The following is a 19,691-nucleotide window of genomic DNA, read 5'->3' as shown; positions in this document are numbered from 1 at the left end:
TAACTAACTAACTAACTAACTAACTAACTAACTAACTAACTAACTAAAATAAGCCAAACTGAAGTCTCAATGATGTTCCTCTCCCAACCTCCCTTTCCAGTACTGGCACCACCACCTTTTCTAGACATCTGTTTCTTTCACAGCCGAATTCTATGGACAAACCTTCTGTCAGCCTCTAACCTTCTACCATGAGCTAAGCCATAATGCCCTCTGGCTTGGATCTCTGTGCTAGCGTCCTCGCTGGTCCCTTCTCTCCTTCCTGGTTCCAGTCCTATCCTCCACACAAAGGTCACCTGACTGAAATATTATCACATTATGCCCTTTTCCTACCACAGCTCACTTAGGATAGCTTTGTCCTTACCTGGCACTGAAGACCTTACAATATCAAGCCCCTGGCTCCTGTTTGACCACAGAGTACAAGATTTATTTATATTTCTCTGGCTTGACTATTTGAGCACCAAGTGTACGCAGATGCCCATGGAGGCCAGAAGAGGGCATTAGGTCCCTTGGAACTAGAGTTACAAGTGGTTTTGAGTAGTTTGACATGGGAGCTGGGAACCAAACCTGGGTCTTTTGCAGTGACCCTAAGGGCTCTAACCACTGAGCTATCTCTCCGGCCCCTGCCACATTTTTTCAAGTACGCCATCTATCCTCCCATTTTGTACCTGTACACTCACTGCTTCCTTGTTCTGTGACACACCGCCCATGCTCGCCTCTCCACTCAGCTACCCACTTAAGTGCTACTTCATCAGGCTTCTCATCTACTCCAGCCTTTACACTTGACCTCACCGGCAGCAAGACTGTCTAGCCGGCACACTGTTATACCTGGACCACTGTTTGGATTCCTAAAAAATCTAAAATTTCTTTACAAATTAGCAAGCAAATGAAATGTTCTTCCCAAGAATTCAGAATTTCAGGTGAGGTGGGGCGGGGGGAGTGCTCTTGATAGAATCAGTCTTATTATCTAGGCTCCCTTAGAATAGGAAGCCCCTCGAACAATGTTGGAAGTACAACACACTTAGAACAAGACATTATCTGCTAAAAATATAGAATTATAACACTAGAAAATAAAGTCGTTACCTTTTTAAAAATCCTAACACATAAACAGATTCATTTTGTTACGGCACTTGTTAGTTAATTTTTAAAGAGTCGACATACCAATAAGTGGGTTTTTCCGTATATCCAGAACGACCAGGGTCCTGTTGTTTTCCAGGGCCTCTAGTAAAGCGCTGGCTCCTTCACTGGTGAGGCCGCACTGCTGCAGGTCAAGTGCTTTTGACGAAAGACAACAGGTCATGTACTGCCGCCACACAGTTTAAACAGAGAATTCTCATTCATGCTTAGGACATTTCTGAACAAGCCTAGTCATGGCAGCTTTTAAATCTTGGGTAGTAAAAAAGAGAAAGTCAGAAAAGCATATGTAATATAATGATGATCTCTTTTGTGATGTGCTATAGTGACCTTATCCCAGCCCCATGCAAAAAAGTAGCTCCCCACACGAGAAAACACCAGAGGGGTATCCGCTCATGGTTAGTAAGGATGCTAACGGCAGTGTAAACACTGCTAGTAGTTCTTGGACCCACAATCCTGAATTCCAAAGGAATTTCAGAAAATACACTTTAAAAAAGAGAGGGGCTGGGAGATGGTTAAGAGGACTGCTGCTCCTCCAGAGGTTTTCGCTTCCATTCCTAACACCCCCGTGGCAGCTCACAGCTGTACCTACAGCCCCAGGAGATCCAGTGTTCTGCCCTGGCCTCTGTGGGCATGACTGTGGTACACAGACATACATATAGACAAGACATCAAATACATTAAAAAGAAGAATTCCTGCCCTGAGTTCCCTTTACGAAGGACTGTAAGATATAAGCTGTAAGGTGGAAACAAACATTCTTCCCCAAGTTGTTTTGGTAGGTATGGTGGTTTGGGTAAGAATGGCCCCAACAGGCTCATATATTTCAATGCTGAGTCACCAGGGAGAGGAGTGACAGTTGCTGGACTAGGTGTAGCCTTGTGTATGTGCCGTGTGGGTGGGGTATGTCACTGGGGGTGGGTGCCAAGGTTTCAAAAGCCCATGCCAGGCCCAGTCTCTCTCTCCCTGCTGCCTGCAGATCAGGATGCAGAACTCAGCTACTCCTCCAGTACCCTGTCTGCCGGTGTGCAGCCATGCTCCGCCACATGCTGACAGTGGATTAAGCCTCTGAAACCGTAAGCAGGCTCCCAACTAAATGCTTTCTTCTGTAAGAGTGGCCTTGGTCAGTGTCTCTTCACAGCAACAGTGACTAGGACAGTAAGTCTTTGATCATAGCACTAGAAAACAGATGGGACTAAGGAAAAAAAAAAAAAAAACAAAAAAACCCCACAAAGGCAGCCTTGCACAAGCAGGAAGAGAGCTGACTCTCAAACTCATCCGCCAGTGTCTGGCCCTGGACTTCCCAGGCCCCAGAACGAGGAGAAATAAGTTCCTGCTGTTTAAGCCACCAGTCTGTAGCATTCCATAATTGCCCACAATAAGACACATCTTGACACAGAAGATATAACCACTAACCAAACTATTGAGAGCCAGTAAATTTCACCAGCACATCAAATGAAGACTAAGGCAATGAAACCCAGGGCAGCAAGATGGCTCCGCAAGTAAAGGTACCTCCTGCCAAGCCACACCACTCCAGTTTCCTCCTCGGAACCCACATGATTGAAGGAGGGAACCTTGGGGCAGGCTGTCCCTGATCTCCACATGTGTACTGGGGCCCATGCACATGGAACCACACCCAAAAGTAAATAATAAATGTTTTTAAAAACTTAAATTAGCAGCTAGGCATGCTAGAATATGTGTTTTATCTCAGCACTCAGGAGACAGACATCATCTCTGGGAGTTCAAGGCTAGCCTGGTTTACACATGTTCCAAGCTAGCCAGGGATACCTAGTCAGACTGTCTAAAACACAACATCATCAACGAATATATATGTCTATATGAACATGTATATTGATATGGCAAATGTTATATCCTTTAAAATCTGCACACAGTAAGTGGCACTAGGAGTGGCACTTGAGGGCACCTGAATGATAAGGCCTGTACTGCTGAACTCAGGAACACTGAGTACTAGGTCTCCCTCCCTCCCTCTCTCTCTCACACCCACACACTCCTGTACATAAAAACAGTAGGGTTATAAAATACTGTTTGATATAACTATGGCTAAAATCTAAGTGTACAGGCATATCTGTTTTTTTAGAGGATGAAATAGGCCAAAACGAAGAGTAGTCACTCCTAGACGTTCTGATTGCAGGCAACACTGTTTTCTGTGAAGAATATATTTCTCTAGGTTAAAAGCACAATAAAAGCTATTAAGAGTTTTTTCAACTTCCGAAGCTCATTTAACTTACCTCGAAGCCATAAATCCTCACTAAGAGAGTCAGCAAAAGCACTTGCACCTTGGTCACCAATGAGTGTGTTGCAATTCAGCGTGATGCGCCTCAAGCCAGCCATGCAGTCAAGATCGGGTCTCCTGTAGCGAAGACTCTCAGCCCAGGTCTCTTCATGCCTTCTCATGGTCTGGTACTTCAAAATTAACAGTGTGGAATCAGATGCTGGAGAAGGAAATGGGACACCTAAAGGGAAGCTAGGCATGGCTGATTACACACCCCCCCACTAGCACAACATGCTGGCAGTCTGTCCCCAGAAGATCCCAGCACGGGGCTCAAGTGGTAACAACAGGCACAGATGACAGCTGCCAACACTTATGGAAACTGACGATTCATTAAACTTGCAGGAATTTTATTTTCCTTTTTTGCCACATTAAAAAAACTTGTTTAATACTGCTACAGTTCTAAACTCTATCCTGTCCGCTAGGGGTCTCCAATACAATTTAAATATTTAACATGTATCATAGTTATTGATAAACCATACAAAGCCATATAAATATCTTATGTATTTGTTTCTGTTCGGAGACAGGGTTTCTCTGTGTAGCCCTGGCTGTCCTGGAACTTGCTCTGTAGAACAGGCTGGCCTCGAACTCAGAGCTCTGCTTGACTCTGCCTCCCAAGCGCTGGGATCAAGGGGGATGTTCCACCACCACCGGGGTTATGTATATTTTATGCAGGTGGTGTGTGTGTGTGTGTGTGTGTGTGTGTGTGTGTGTGTGTGATATTGAGGATTAAATCCAGAGCCTTGGGCATGCTAAGCAAAATGCTCTACCACTGAACAGTCAGGCCAACAAGTACAATTTTTAGATGATAACAAGATACATTCAGAGGCTGTAACATCATCTTTTAGCCCAACAGCTCACACACACACTTCTTAGGTCACACATAGCATCTTTAGAGTCCTAGAATAAGAGTGTCTGACATGCCTTAGGGAAAAATGATTTGATTTTTAGTCACCATTGTAGCTTTAAAACTATAATCAATTCTCTATATTCACAGGTAACTTTTGGTAACATGGGACTTTGACATTAAAAGGAAAAAACGTTTCCTGCTTGAACATCAAAAGAGCAAAGCAGCTGTGAAAATGACACCAAAAAGAGGGAGTAATGTTAATGCTGCTTTTCTATTAAGAATAACCACATAAAAGCAATAAGCAACAGCAGATGCTGTAAGCAATAGCTAAGCTGTCTTAGGGGAGATAACACTCAAGATCCTCAGAGTGAAGTGACTTTACAGAGGTGAAGCAACTCGTCCATGGTCATAAGACACTAAATGAGTGAGGGCTTTAACTTAGGACATGTGGCTTCAGCATCCGCACACTTAGCTAGGTGAGGGCTATAGTCCCAGCTACTCAGTAGGCTGAGGCAGGAACATCACAGCTCCAGTGTCTGTCAGGGCCACAGAGTGATTTCAAGGCCAGCCTAGGGAACTTACAGAGAACCAATCTCAAAACACAGCTGGGATAAAGCTCAATGGAGAGCATTTGTCTAAAGTGTGAGGCCTTAGTTCAACCCCCAATATAAAAACAAATACCCACCCCAGTCTCCCCGACATAGTCAAAATGACAACAGAAACCTCACAAAATCGAATCACCACCAGAAAACAGAATCCATGCTCCTACCACCAATTTATCTCAAGGGTCAGAGGTTTACTCTGCAAAGGTCCCGAAGTAAACATTTTCAGCCCTGTGGGTTAATTTCCTTTGCCATCTGCTCAAGTCTCCTGATGTAGGCAAAAGTAGCCAGTTACCATGCATACAATTAGGCACGGTTGTGGTCTTTAGCATCCTTACTTGCAAAAAACATGTGACAGGCTAGATTTGGTCCACAGGCCTTAGTTCTATCTTTGATCTGTGCCACCAAGCTACATAAATGAGCCAGCTGAGGTGACATACACCTCTAATCTCACACTTGGGAGGCTGAAGGAAGGGTACTAAAGCAAGTCCCAGGCCAGCATGGATGACACAATGAGTCCAAGCACAGCCTGGACCACAAACGCATATTGTCTCAACCTCCACTAACCCCAAACAAACAAACAACAGCAACAATAATAAAACTGCAAAAAGGTTTCACATCAAGTTGTTAAGTAACTTTAGTCCTAATGTGGTGGTTATAAGAACTATAAAGAATGTACTGTTTTTACTAGTTTATAAATTACAGTAGTTAGAGTGATGTAAGTTATGGGAGACTCTAATGTTGGTGCAACATTTTCAACAACTAAAATAACAAAGAAGTATTATTCATTAAGTATTATACTTTAAAGTCTTATTTCTAACATTGAATGTGTATTGTTAAGGGTCAGAATCCCAAGCTAAACAATGGTTACATCATGCAATGAAACTAAAAATGCCATCTCCATAAGGATAAGACAAAAATCACTGCAACCCCATACCAAGGTATTAATGTGCTTCAATCACATCGTTTGTTCAAGTCTGAACATGTGGTCACCTTTAAGATCTTAGCTATGTGACTGGCTCCTTGCCACGTCAGGTTACATCCTGTGAAGTTGACAGTCTTGAGAGTGACAGAGTTCTTTATGCCTTGACAAATAACTGAAAGAAAGAAAAAAGGCACAGTAAAACCAAGTGCCTGTCAATGTGGTCAGTCTTGGTGTCTTCACTGTCTCAGTCTGTGTTAGCTTAGAAATGTGCCTAAAATCATGCGCTACAACCCTCTAGGCCACTAAGAGATGTGCTGCAACTTGTCAGTAACAAAATACTGTTTTAGATTACAACAAAGTCATAATTCTACTAACTTGCCAAAACTGAATACTTTAAATATTGCCTATTGATAAATGGACATTACAATTGCATTATAAAGCTGGATTCAGTGGCACATGCCTTTAATCCTAGCACTCAGGAGGCAAAAGCAGGCAGATGTCTGTGAATTCCAGGACAGCCAGAGCTACATAGTGAGACCCTGTCTGAAACAAAACAAAATTGTATTATAGCTGTTTTATTTGGAGATGTCAATGACTTATAGTTCTCTTTATATCCTATTACGGTCCTTCTCACAAATCTTTCTTTTTTTTTTTTTTTTTTTGAGACAAGGTTTTTCTGTGTAGCCCCAACTAGCCTAGAACTCACACAGATCTGCCTCTGCCTCCCTGGTGCTGGGGTAAAAGGTATGCACCAGTACACTCAGCTCCCACAAATATTTCTTAAAGGAAAACCATAAACTATGAGCAAACACTATGGAACTATTTTATGGCGCATCACAACCTTAAATAGAGCTCAGACAGTACTAAGCATAAGCTTTCCCGGTAGAACGGACAGCATCTGAGCAGCCACAGGAAGGAGGCAGTTCACGGGGAAGCAGCAGCCCAAAAAGGTAGACAGAGTCACCACAACACACAGACAAACATGAAACCATCCCCACAGGACTCACTTTCTAAACCGTCATCTCCAATTGGACAATTCGCAAGAGACAGGTGCACCAAAGAGGCCGATTTACTCAATCCCTTAGTAGGGGAAAAAAGTAAATTATGTATTGAGTATTTTCCCACCAAAACCAGCCATCAAATGTCTGCAGGTCACATGAACAAGGCTTACCTTTGTTAGACTTGTCAAATCTCTCTCTCTCAGAATCAGCCCATTTAGCTCCAGATTTCTTAGCACAGTTGATGCACTTAAACAGCCTTTAAGAGCCTTACATAACTGGAAGCTCACGTCTTTGGATCTCACTGCTGGAACTCGATTTCTGCAAACTCTGTGTGTATCAGAACCTAAGGCAAATTCATTATAAAGTCAGCAATGTCAATCAAACACTTTCAGTATTAAACTCCTCAGTGCTAAGGCACAGAAATGAACCATGTCCTTAAAAAAAAAAAAAATTACAAAGCCACATGAGATACAGAAACACAAATCAAGTACGGCATGGTTTCTTATGGAGGCAAGGAAGTTGCACCAAAGAATGGCTTCAAAAAAAACCCTCTGCATGCAGAGAAAGAGGGAGTGGGCGTGGACTGTGCAAAGGGATCCAAGCCTGGCACCTGCTGGACAGTATAAATACTGCAGGTGTGAGGGCTAGACCCCTCAGGATAGAAAAGTGAGAGAAATCCAGAAGCTGAGGCAAGTCTGTAAGAGTTGGCTTTTTTAACACAAGTGATGAGGACCAAAGCTACCACTGGTACAATGAGGACAATTAGAAAAACATGCCCCACTGTTGGGCCAGTTAGAGAAAGGGAATGAACAGAGACAGCCGCCTGAATCACAGATTAGGAAAAGCATTCCTTCCAGCCTGGTTAATGTGCAGCTCATTTTCCAGCACCTTGGTAATGGAGGCAAACACTGTAGCTAAGCGAGACTGTTTACACAGAGGGGAATTAGTGCTAGTTCTGTGCTAAGTGAGACCATCTACACAGAGGGAGCAGCAGAGACAGCCAGCAGCTTCTTCAACACCACAGGCAAAACACTGAGAGAAAAACAAGTGGCAGCTAGGAGGTTAAACTCTACCATCCAGATCTACGGAATACATGGAAATGCTATGTCTGAAGAGAAATGGTCCACAGTCTTCTTGTATTCAACATAAAATACTAGGCAAGATAGGGTACGTTTGCCTTGATTCTAAGGTACCTTTCATCTTTCCTTTAATCAGGTCATTACTATGGCAGCCCAGGGATTCTTCAGAAGTACAAAATACTGTCCTTGAAGAAGCGATGATAGACGGTACTCTACTCAGACCTAGCAAAGGGCCAGGCTTTCAAATACTCAACCCTGTCCCCTGGCTTATCACATCTTCCCCTAGGTTGGTAACTTGCAGACACTTGACATGTGAAACAAGCTTTAAACCTAAGAATTCACGACAGGCTTGTTTCAATGGCTCTTCATCTGTGTGTGTAGGTTCAAAATATAAGATTCAACCTCTGGATTGTATTTTCCTTAGGTGATACCACTCTTTAAAAAGGAAGAGAGCAAGAAAGCAAGCAAGAGAATTAGGCTCTGAGATGGCCAAACTGACAAAGGTGCTTGCAGGATCCAAATTTGGATCCTCAGCAAGATAAACACCTAAACTCTCCGGGAAGCAACAAGAGATGATCCCTGGGGCAAACCAGTTAGGCAGACAGTGGAATCAGAAAGTCCCAGGGGTTCCTCCTGCTTGAGGAAACAGACTGCAAAGCAATAGAGGAAGACACTCAGCATCAACCTCCATCTAGCCTCCATACACATGAGAACATGTGCCCACACATGCAAATGTGCACATAAACACACAATTAATTGCAAATCTTAAAAATAAAAGAGGAAGTGAAAATTCGGTTAGATGCTGGAAGGATGGCTCAGTTAAGGGCATCTGCTGCACAACCTTGAGGTCTGGAGTTCCAGATCCCAGGCCCCACATAAACTAGGCCTCAGGAGCAGGACTTTTTACTCCAGCATGCAAGGAGGGGGAGTCAAAAGGACAGCTGGAGCTTGCTGGCTTCCAGCCAAGCTGAGAAACCAGAGCTTCAGGTTCAAGAGAGACCCTGTCTCAAAATAATGGGTGGAGAGCGATCAGAGGCCACCTAACACCCTCTATGGGTTTCTGTATGTACATGTGCCAACAGTAAGATACATAAAACCACATACACACACAAATCAGTAAGGAACATACATATTCGATGATAAAATTTTTGGTTGCTGGGCAGGTGTTCATGAATGACCACAGAAGCACCACAAAGGCTTCGCTTGGGAAGCTATAAACTCGTTATCTGCACATAACCTGAAGCAACTATTTACAAAGAGCTGTTAATAGTCCCTTGGTCTGGAGAGATAAACTTTTTTTTTTTTCCTATTCTTAACCCCCTCCTTTTCTGTATTAATCTTGCAATTAAGAATGAGGGGAGACTGTAAATTTAGAGCCCTAAAGAGAAGAGGGCAGAGGCAAAAGCATTAACGGGTGAAATCATTAGCTAAATTATCCTGCATATTCCCCCTCCCCCCGGGGAGCATAGCTGGCCATCCTCGCTGTGATAAGGAGCAATCTCGAGCCCTACTCCCTATCTTGACGACTCCTCCAGACCACCGCCCGAGGCGGCAACCTGCAAGGCAGACGGCGGCAAATAGTCCCTTTGTGGCTGGGTGAGGCCGCTCAGCAGGCTGCACCGGGCTCCCTCCTCTCCGACCGAACCCTCACACCTCCCGGCCGCAGACCTGTCTCCCCGAGCCACGGCTGGAAGGAGCTCTTGATGGCCACCAGCGGCAGGTCGCGGTTCACCCTGAGCGTGCTGAGCAGCGGCGCCCAGTCCACCGCGCGCAGCCGGTCGGCGTTGAAGTCCAGCACGCCATCCCGCAGGCAGGCGCGCACGGCGGGCAGCGGCACCGAGTCCTGCAGCGCGCACAGGTACTCGTAGTGCGAGAAGAAGTCGGCCGCGCAGTCGCGCCGGAGCTTCACAGAGTCGATCATGACCGGCAGCCCGGGGACCTCCACCAGCCTCCCCGCGCCGCCTCCCGCCGCGCCCCGGGCGGTTGGCGCCTGCACCGCCCGCCTTGCGCGCCGCTGCCGTTCCAGCCGCCGGAGAGCTCCCGCGGGCGGCGTGCGCACACCGCGCCGTGCGTCGGCGCGCTCGCTGTGCGTCACAGCGCAGGCCACGCCCGCCCGGCTGCGCCCTGGCCCGCGCGCCGACAGCCGAAGATGCTGGGATGAGTTCTAAGTCACTGATGGATTACCGCGGTTGAGGTTCGGTGGAGTGATGCATCTGAGAACGGGGGCTTGGCCTCGAGAAGATTCTTAGGTGCACTCAATTGCTTGTGCTTCCTCACCGAGAGAATTCACAAGAGAAAATGTCCAACTCCGTTTGCAAACCAGGAGGCTTCCGTGGTTTCCTCTCGACTTTGGGTTAGACAAAGCTAAGATTTTAGTTAGTTACTTTCCTTTCCCTTTTTCTTTACCTTTCTTTCTTTTCTTTCTTCCTTCCTCTCTCTTTCTCTTGCTCTCTCTCTTTCGTGAGACAGTGTTTCTGTGTAACAGCCCTGGCTGTCCTAGAACTCACTTTGTTTATTAGGCTGGCCTCGAACTCTCTTCCGCGTTAGTTTTGTAAATGTGTTTCAGGGCAATTCCTGTATCACCGAGAGACCATTAAAAGATTTTAGTACAGTCAGTAGTGCAGCATAATAGCTATTGAAAGTAAACTTAGGATTCACTCAGCCGTGGTTAAGTTCAGAGTTGTATGCCTAGGCGTTGTCGTGTTATTTAATTATACCTTAAAATGCACTGCTTTCGGGCGGAAACAAAGTAAACGCTGGGTAATAGCAGTCTGTTTCTGTCCTTTGAAGGAATTATTTATTGGTATGTGCCTGGGAGGCCAGGAGAAGGCGTCAGATCCTCTGGAGCTGGTGTTACACGTGGTGGTGGTCTGTCCAGTGTGGGCACTGGGAACCAGACTCGGAGCCTCTGAAAGAAAAGCTGTCCCTCCGGCCCCCATTTCAGTTACTTTTAAAAAGCGATTTGTTTTTATTTTATTCAGTATGTGTGTATGTCTGTGTGAATGTATGCTATGTGTGGGGAGGCCAGAAGAGGGCGTCAGATCCTCTGGAGCTGGGTTACAGGTAGTTGGGAGTTGGCTAACATAGGTGCTAGGAATGGAATCCGGGTCCTCTGAAAGAGCAGTAGGTGCTCTTAAGTGCTAAGCCACTTCTCTGAGATACTTCTCTTAAAACAAATTAAAAATTCCTGAGGTGTAAGTTTGATTTGCTGCTTATAGGGCATACTATACTCAAGACATGGTATGAACAACTGGCTAAATGTCCACAATTATCTGTGAAGTCTTTTGTGTTCATGTTCATTTCTTTTAAAACTCAGTTTTGTAGTTTTCAGTCTGTCTGTCGTTTGCAAATTGATGTTCCATAAATGCAGAACTTCATTTTGGCCTTTGTTCTTTTTGCATGAATGATTAAGATTGTGGCTAATACCAGCAACTAGTACTTTTTATCTCTGTGGCATTGTTTCATGCATTGTTTATTTTATTTCTGATACAGTGTCTTGGCATGTAGCCTAGCCGCGTCTGGATTTTGTCATCTTCTTTCAGCTTCTGAGTTAGGCTTATAGGATGGCACCACTACACTGGGTTAATCTGTTTAAACATAGAGGGTTCTACTTTCCACATGAGAAGTAAACTGTTATGTATCTGCTTTACAGAGGTGCAGAGTGAAAAATTGTGAAGTTAGCATAAATCCTGAGAACTGCCTTCGTGTCCTGTATTTGTTTCCAGCCTCTAGAACAATGACAATCCCCAGTCAAGCTTTAGACACTATGTTCCTAACATAAATTTCCCACTAGCTGAGTTCTACAACTTTTTACCAACACCGTGAATGCCTCCCAGGCACTCACTCCACTAAAACCCCCTAGCTATGGCCAATGACTTTTTTTTTGTACAATATTTAAATCAAGATAGATAGTGACTTCATTTATCCACCAACTAGCTTGGGAGGAAGCTTCACGTGTCTGTGGGGAAGCCCCGTGGAACCATTCTTCCCATCACAACCGCAGTCTTCTCCAACACTGAGACAACTGTCTCTGAGCTTGCGGTGCCTCCCTGCAGTGCATGTGTTAACATTTCTGCTATTTATACATGACCTATCAAATTTTCTCCTTGTTACTGTTCTCTGTGCTACATCGGTGTCAACACATGGGCTCTACTTCGTTTCCCTCACTGTGATAAAACACGGACCAAAATCAGCTTAGGGGAAGAAGGTCTTTTGTTTTGTTTTTTTCAACTTACTGTCCCTTGATGAGAGAAGGGAGGTCAGAGACTATGAAGGAACACTGTGTATTGGCTTGTTCTCAGTCAGCTCCCACTTCTGTTTGGAGTTTTGTGGTTTGTTCCTTTGTTTTGTGGTTTGTTTGTTTTTCTGTATCATCAATCAAGAAAATCCAGCACCGGCTTACCACATGCCATTTGGTGGGGGCATTTTCTCAATTGAGATTCTCTCTTCCCAATCACTCCAGATCGTGTCAAGTGGACATAAAACTAGCCGATGAACTAGCTAGCCTACCTCTCTGTTGAAACACGTTGTTGCTTATCTCTGACTTTCAGCTTCTAGACGCCTCCACTGAGTTATGATCGTTTTGTCAAAATACCGAATGTCATTGAATCAGTCGCAGAGGGTCGCCCTGGACTGGACTGTGGGCACTCTTATATTAGCTGGCACATGGTTTCTTTTCTTTTTCTCTCTGTATCGCCTTGGCTGTATTGGATTCGCTTTGTAGAGTAGGCTAGCCTTGAACTCACAGAGACCCGTCTGCCTCTGCCTCCCTGGGTGCTGGGATTACAGGTGTACTCCACAGCTGGCAATTGGTCACATTTCTTATTGCTGCCATCTTCCTTATGACTGTTCACAACAGTCACCCCAAACCTCCATCCACTCTTCAAATTATGCGCCATTGCACATCTCAGCAGATCACCCCAAGAGGACAGTTCTTGTTCTGACAGGTTTCTTGTCTTTTTTTTCCTTCTAACTGTTGTTACCCTTCCATCTGTGCTTCACGGTGCCTCTGCCACCTTCCTCTAATCTGCTGCGACTTCCCATTGCCCTTAGGAAACTCACGGGTCTTCACTGTGGGGTCCACACACGGGCTGCTGCTTGAGAGCTGTCTGTGTTCTCATGAGACAAGGAACAGAGGGCAGATCACACCCCTGGCATACATACAGTTCAGTCCTACAGACACTGTTTCTCAGAACAAAACTTTCTTGATAGTAGAAGCAGTGGTTACAGCCTGGAAAAGCTGGCTTTGTGCACAGGCCTGTGTGGAAGCCCTGTGTACCACGCGCTACATCTCCTGGACAGGGTGAACCCCAATAGCCCAGCCCACAGGGATATCCGGGGAGACTCTTACAGTAGCGTATTGTCACTCTCTGTGTAATATGACTGACTTCAATATTCCCCTAATGAACACCTCATCTTTCTCATCTCAGCCCTTGTGTCATTTTAACAAGCAAGTATTTCCTCCATCCCTGATTCATCATAGCCTTTCATAGCAACCTGTACCTCTTCTGTCTGATTGTCACCCTGTTCCACACGTGTTTAAGGTAAATAATTACCATTATGGTCCACGAAGAAGGGAATCACATCTATTCTAGTCACTCTTGAATCCCCAGCAATTAGTACAGTTTCTGACAATATCTATTAAATGAATTAGTATGTCCAGTTAATAACCCAAGCTCAACAAGTTAAGGGCATCTCCCTTGCTTTTCCCATCTCCTTGTATCACCAGCACTTAAGTTGCACCATTTATTCTATACTGGATTGCAAGGGCTGCTTCAAATGGCAGCATGTCGTCCCTATACCCAGGCTCTCCTTATCCTTGACCTTTCAAACACTTATTCTCAATAGAATATCTGTTTATACTTTTTGTTTTGTTGAGTAGAAGTCTTATTGCATCATCAATATTATCCCAAAATGTTCTTATTATCTGGGATCTTGTTTCTGTAATAACTTAAGATTTTTTTTTTTTTGAAACAGAATCCCTCTATATAGCTCTAGCTGTTCTGGAAATCACCATGTAGACCAGGCCAGCCTTAAAGTCACACAGAGATGGAGAGAGAGTGCTGGGTTTAAAGGTGTGTGCCAATGATAATTTAGGACTGATTCTACAGTCTACTGCCCTCTTCCTTTAAAAATAAAATAGATATCCAAGAATTGCTTGATATCTTTGTTTTATTCTAAACTAACAACAACAACAAACTGTTGTGGCTTGCTAAATCAAAGTAGCTGAATTTAAAACAAATTCAATATCATTTCCTTCAAGAATTAACTTATCTTTCTGGTACTGAACAAGGTACTGATTCTGCCATCAGAATCCTGAAGATGAATTTTTTACCCAAGTCATTTCAGCTTTCAACAAGCAACCATTTTCTTAAACGTCATGTTGATGGGATGGTAAACACAAACAGGCTGCATCTCATACCAGAGTCCAGTATCACTCCCTTAAGTTTGTCCTGTACCTGATGACAGATTGCTGAAGGATTATTAATATTAAATATTGATTTATATTTTAGTAAAGTATAGTTACTCCCTAACAAGCCATATACCCAAATAACCACACAGAGAGACTAGGATTTATTTAATTAGTCTAGAGCACAATGCTGCACAGTAATTACTCCATCCTAAACTTCCAAGCCAGCATAGCTTCTTTCTATTCAGATTTCTCACATTATACTTGCTTTTTAATCATGTCCTAGGTCCAGCTCATTGATCACTTCTGAAGTTTCCTGGTCCTCTCCTTATCAATTCTCCATTTCTTCTCTGCTCCCCTCACTGGACCAGGATGTCCCACCCTATTCTCTCCATTGCTCAGAATTGGCTAGTTGGCTTTTATTGGCAATACAGAGAACAAATGGTGGCATGTTTACGCAATCTTGAGATAGAAGATGCTTAGAATAAACATCACAATGGAATGTCTGGATTGAAACCAGATAGTGTGGGTAGAGAAATCAGCATTTGAATGAATGACAGGGGTCAACTGTACACAGTCCACAAGAACATTATGCCCACAACAGCTGATGCAAAGAAGGGCCAGTTCCTTCCCAGTTCACCACCATGTGTCAAGCCGGAGATGTTTTTCAGAGAGGCCTGAGCTCTATGTTGATGTAACTAATGCCCCCCCTTCCCCGAGTTTGAAACAGCTATATGTCACTGTCACATTGACTATGCAGTCAGGAAGTTCTGGGGCCCTTCAGAGTAATGTCAACATTTCTAGAAAGTTGATAGACTTCTTGCCAAGAACATTTTCTCAAAGTAGATGTGCTGGGGCGCAGGGGGATGTTTTAAGGGGGAAAACCTGCTAATACTACTCAGGTTGACATCTAAGAGTCTCCAGGACTGACTTTGATGTGTTGTTGTTGCTGTTTTAATCCCATGGTCTACATGGGTCTTAGTGTCTACATCTTTGTTCTCTTCCAAGTCTGTCTATCATGATACTCGTTATCACCACTTGTATGCCTTTTTTCTCTGGGAAGACGGAAAGTGCTAAACAGAGGCTGAAGGGAGTCGCTGTTGGTAGACCTGTTTCACAAGAAAGGAAGGAAGTTCCTCAAATGACAGGAGACTGTACCACATACTTGGCTGAGGATTGCTGAGAGCCAGACACCAGGCTTGGGAATAGAGTGCCTGAACTCATCACCCTGGCTGTGCGCACACTCAGTGCTCTCTGGGCTTGCTGTTTCTTCACAGTGCCTGCCGGACCTCAAAAGATTGGTTTTGCATGTGCCAGCGGCTGGACTTGAGCATGTTTTGTTGTTGTTGTTGTTTTTTATAGAGTTGGTACAGCCCACAGCAGAAAAGTTGAATGATTTCTAAAGGTTCATTCAAAGCAGACAGTCCAGCTTCTGCCTGCATCTCTTCTTGGGGGGTGCTCACCTTTGGAAACCAACCACCATTTTGTGAGGGAAGAGATCACATAAAAGTTTCAGCTGGGGTTGAGATGTAACTCAGCTGTGGAGTACGTGTCTAGCAGGCCTAGAGCAGCATAATACAACAAAAGAACCCAAAAAACCAGAAAACAGCTGATAGCTACAGCTCAGGTCTCCGTCCACAGCTAGTCATAGCAGTGCGCAGGCCTTGGAGTTGATGCCAGGAGGATGGGAGAACCTGCAGCAGGATGGAAAAGGAAGAATTAGGACATGAGGGACAAGTGCTGAAGGAAGAAGGACGCTCTGTTCCTGGGGCCTGATCTGCTTTTACTACTAAGAAAGGCAGGAGACAACAGGCTCCACTGATGAGGACCCAGTGGCCACAGAGACTGTTTTCTACAAGGTATTTTGTCAAAGACAATAGAGTTGTCTCACCTGGGGCCAGGTGAGGCATTCCCAAAGACACCTCAATCATGTCAAAGGCAGTAACGAGGCTGTGCTTACTTATAGCCACATAATATCTGACTGTTGTGAGTGCATGAGGTCAGAACATAGGTGAAAAGTGAACATGCTTGTGCCTTCCCACAGTGTCAGAGTTTATTGAGTAACAATAAGTTCACAAGGTTTCAAGCCCAGAATCTTGCTTTTCTTTGTAATCTAGTTGAGGTGAACACAGGTACTTTTAATATAATATTAATCTTTAGTTATTGACTCGTCACACTGTAAATAACTTGGTGTCTCTGTCTCTCTCTGTATATTGCAGAATGGGTACAAAGGATTAAGGAGGCTGCAGCAGCGTTTCAAGAGGTTTCAGAAGTAAACAGGTAAAGGTGTAAACAGAGTCCATATTGATAGAGTAAGGAAACCAAACCAGCCACCTGGAAGAAACTGCTGCTATCAGGTCTCTGTGGATCACAGATTTGAGAGTAAAGCTGGGTGAGTTGAGTCCAGCTGCAGAGACAAAAGAGCAGGACCAGGTCCAGCAAAATGAATCGGCAGACAGACGGGGTGAGGTCTGGAAAGGTGAACACAAGCATAGACAGCATCAAGACTAGTTTAGCTGAAGTCTCCAGGACGGCTGGGAGTCGGCCGTTTATACACGCACTGATGTCGGCTGACAGGTCATGCAGGGCATTGCCATCTCAGCCTTAGAGGCTCATCTTCGGGGGTCCAGGCGAGGCAGGTGCAGATTCCACAGCCTACACCTGCCTCTCCCCATCCCCAAGATGATTGAAGTATGTCCAGGCTCTTTCGTTCTTGGTAACTTGACATAAACTAGAGTAACCTGGGAAGAGGGAACCTCTCCTGAGAAATTGACTCCATCTGATTAGCCTGTAGGCAAGCCTGTGAGGCGTTTTCTTGCCTAATGATTGATGGAGGTGGGGAGCCCGTGGTGGGTGGTGCCATGCCTAGGTAGGAGGTTTTCCGGGTTGTATAAAACCAAAAACCACCAAACTGACAAGCCATGAAAAGCAAGGCAGTAATCGGTGTTCCTCTCTGCTTCAGGGCTTGCCCTGCTTGAGTTCCCACCCCAGCTTCCCTCAGTGATGGACTGTGATTGGGATGCGGAAGCCAAGTAAATGCTTCCCTCCCCAGGTTGTTTTTATTGTCTTTAGATGCAATAAAAAGCAAGCTAGGACAATTCCCATATATCCGTATAGTCTTAATTCACCTAAGCAAAATTTTAGGATGGCATCTTTTTTACTCCCAGGAATACATACTTTATCAGTTCTCTGCATGGGTGCTGTGTCAGAGAGGTGGTCCTTTGTCCTCAAAATCGTATCAAAAGCTGCTTGTAAAATGGAGTTCCTGAAGGCAAGGCACAGCCTGTAAAACCACTGCTCTACACAGTATAGAGTAACTTAGAGCAGGAACTGGCCTGATGCAAGCATTACCATTTTAGAGATGGAAATGATTGGAAAGTTTGAAGAATTTAACCCAGATCGCACAGCTAGTGTTACCCCTAGCTACACTCCTGGATGACTGGCTGGGTTTACAGAGGGTGGAAGAGCCGGGCCACTAGCAAACAAAGGCAGTCACTAAGAATTTCCAGTACCTAGCTACATCTTTACCCAAACTGGTTTGAAGCAGGTAACACACAGTCATCTATCCCATCTGCTTCCTACACTGTCCAGAGAGAAGACAGGGCAAGCCAGAGAAGCCACCAAAAGATCCTGAAAGATCCGTTATTATGAAATGTAAGGCTACCACAAAGGGCTTCAGATGTGTCTAGTAAGGCTGTGAGGACTGAGGAGTGTTCCAGTAATGAAAAGCTGTTACTGCAACCGCCCTAAAGCTTGGGGGATTTAAAAAAAAAAGAAGTAGTTACAATATTTTACTCCCAAGTCTGTTTCTGGGCAGAGATCAGCAGGAGCAGTTGACATCAGTAATAGGGATTCGGCTCCACACCACAGCAGCAGCTGCCTGAGGAGTTCTATTCAGAAACCTCCATCCGGGTAATAAAACTGGGCTTCACGGCTTCAACAAAGAGATGGGTTTCAGAGCCAACCGAATGTGAAGCAGAGCTGGGATTTGGAGAGGTGGGGGGAGGGGGGCGGAGGGAAAGAGGGAGAGAGAGCAAGCAGGTTAGCGAGTACCAATAGGACAGGTGCTTGTGTCTTTACAATGAGTGTGTATATTCTTGTGGCTCTCTAGCTTGATGTCTCTAAACGGTTGCTAAGAAACGAGCTTCCTCCTTTCTAACGTTGCCCAAAGTGTGCAATTCAAAGCAGGGCTAAAGGCTCAGCAAACAGGGCTGTAGTAGATTTATGAGACACACTCTTTGCATTTAGCGAAGAGGAGAATACCAGAAACTCAAGTTTTATTGAGATCAGGCTGTGTTCCCTCTACATTGTTTAAAGCAGTGATTTTTCAAACCATGCCTCACCCCGAGAGAGTCCATTTTACAAGCAGCTTTGACTCCCATTTTGGGACAGAGGATGGCTGTGTGCCAAGGTAGACAGGCAAGCAACGCCATCTGCCAGGCACCACCCAGGCAGCACAGACTGATAAACTTATTCCTGACAGTAGACAGGGTGCCACCTTATAAGCTTAACTGGGTAAACTGAGACTAAAGGGATACGTGGGTGTATTAAAATCACATCAGTGACACCAGACTGTTTATGTAAGTGTGTGAAGCTAAGTGTCTGGTCCATGTCAGAGCCCAGCAAGTATAGGCGACTCTGATTGACAGAAAGTTCAAAACTGTTGTCCCCCCCACCAAAAAAAAAAAGAAAGAAGGTGGTGGAATTTGCAAAACATGTTCCTGCTTAGCAATCAGCTGTACCCTGCTCCTGAGTCCCCATTCCTTGGCATCTAGCAGGAATAAAACAAATAAATATTTATATAGGAATCATTGTTGCCTCAGCTCACAAAGCTTATGTACTAAAAGAGGTGGCACGCAGCCAAGAGTGATTATGAAGTTGACAAGTTGAAATGAATTTTCATTTTTTAACTAGCCACAGACCCTTTAGAAAACAAAACAAAACATAAGGCAAAAAAAAAAGGTCAGCACCAAATGTTTAAATTTATATCTAAATATTTCTTTCTGATGAAAAAAATATATACCCACACACACTCGTGTGACCAGTGCAGCTGAGACTTTGGTGGGTCTGTTTGAAGTCTACGGAGTTTTCTGGATTGAGGAATACTTAGTTGACCCTTGGGAGCCACGCTTCCGAGTCTTGGTATTTTTAGAGAAGAGATTCTGAGTTCTCTTTACTGGTAGCTTTTACTGAGCTTTGTGCATGCATCAGAAATTCAGACGCCGTATGAATTTTAAAGTAAACATGAACTTTGTCCACAGAGGTTCAACTTGGGTTTGCTGCTTTTAGAGTCAGTGCCTGGTGATAGGAATGACATTTTTATGTCGCTGTACTTCATTACTGTCACTGTTACTGCTTTGTGTGTGTGTGTGTGTGTGTGTGTGTGTGTGTGTGTGTGTGTGTGTGT

General features: G+C 44.6%; 1 protein-coding gene and 1 long non-coding RNA gene across 3 annotated transcripts in view; one reads left to right on the top strand and one right to left on the bottom strand.

The window, feature by feature from the left end:
• Positions 1 to 9,942, bottom strand: part of Cep78 (centrosomal protein 78) — a 28,623-nt gene extending 18,681 nt beyond the window's left edge. The window contains exons 1-6 of one of the 2 annotated variants that reach the window (XM_055614121.1): positions 9,544 to 9,942; positions 6,967 to 7,139; positions 6,803 to 6,875; positions 5,864 to 5,967; positions 3,378 to 3,552; positions 1,159 to 1,272 (exon numbers count right to left, since the gene is read on the bottom strand). In XM_055614121.1, coding sequence (XP_055470096.1) covers positions 1,159 to 1,272; positions 3,378 to 3,552; positions 5,864 to 5,967; positions 6,803 to 6,875; positions 6,967 to 7,139; positions 9,544 to 9,796 — 892 coding nt within the window. In that variant the 5' untranslated portion in view covers positions 9,797 to 9,942. The remainder of the gene's footprint in view (positions 1 to 1,158; positions 1,273 to 3,377; positions 3,553 to 5,863; positions 5,968 to 6,802; positions 6,876 to 6,966; positions 7,140 to 9,543) is intronic. The other variant, XM_055614122.1, reaches the window with a different exon arrangement.
• A 63-nt stretch (positions 9,943 to 10,005) lies between these two features.
• LOC129681894 (uncharacterized) overlaps positions 10,006 to 19,691 on the top strand; it is a 33,215-nt gene continuing 23,529 nt past the window's right edge. The window contains exons 1-2 of the long non-coding RNA XR_008720892.1: positions 10,006 to 10,228; positions 16,504 to 16,564. This is a non-coding gene — a long non-coding RNA (uncharacterized LOC129681894). The remainder of the gene's footprint in view (positions 10,229 to 16,503; positions 16,565 to 19,691) is intronic.

This window comes from Psammomys obesus, unplaced genomic scaffold (assembly GCF_907164565.1).
Source record: "Psammomys obesus unplaced genomic scaffold, mPsaObe1.curated_primary_1811, whole genome shotgun sequence".
Taxonomy (NCBI): domain Eukaryota; kingdom Metazoa; phylum Chordata; class Mammalia; order Rodentia; family Muridae; genus Psammomys; species Psammomys obesus.
This window is presented reverse-complemented; position numbering and strand designations above follow the sequence as displayed.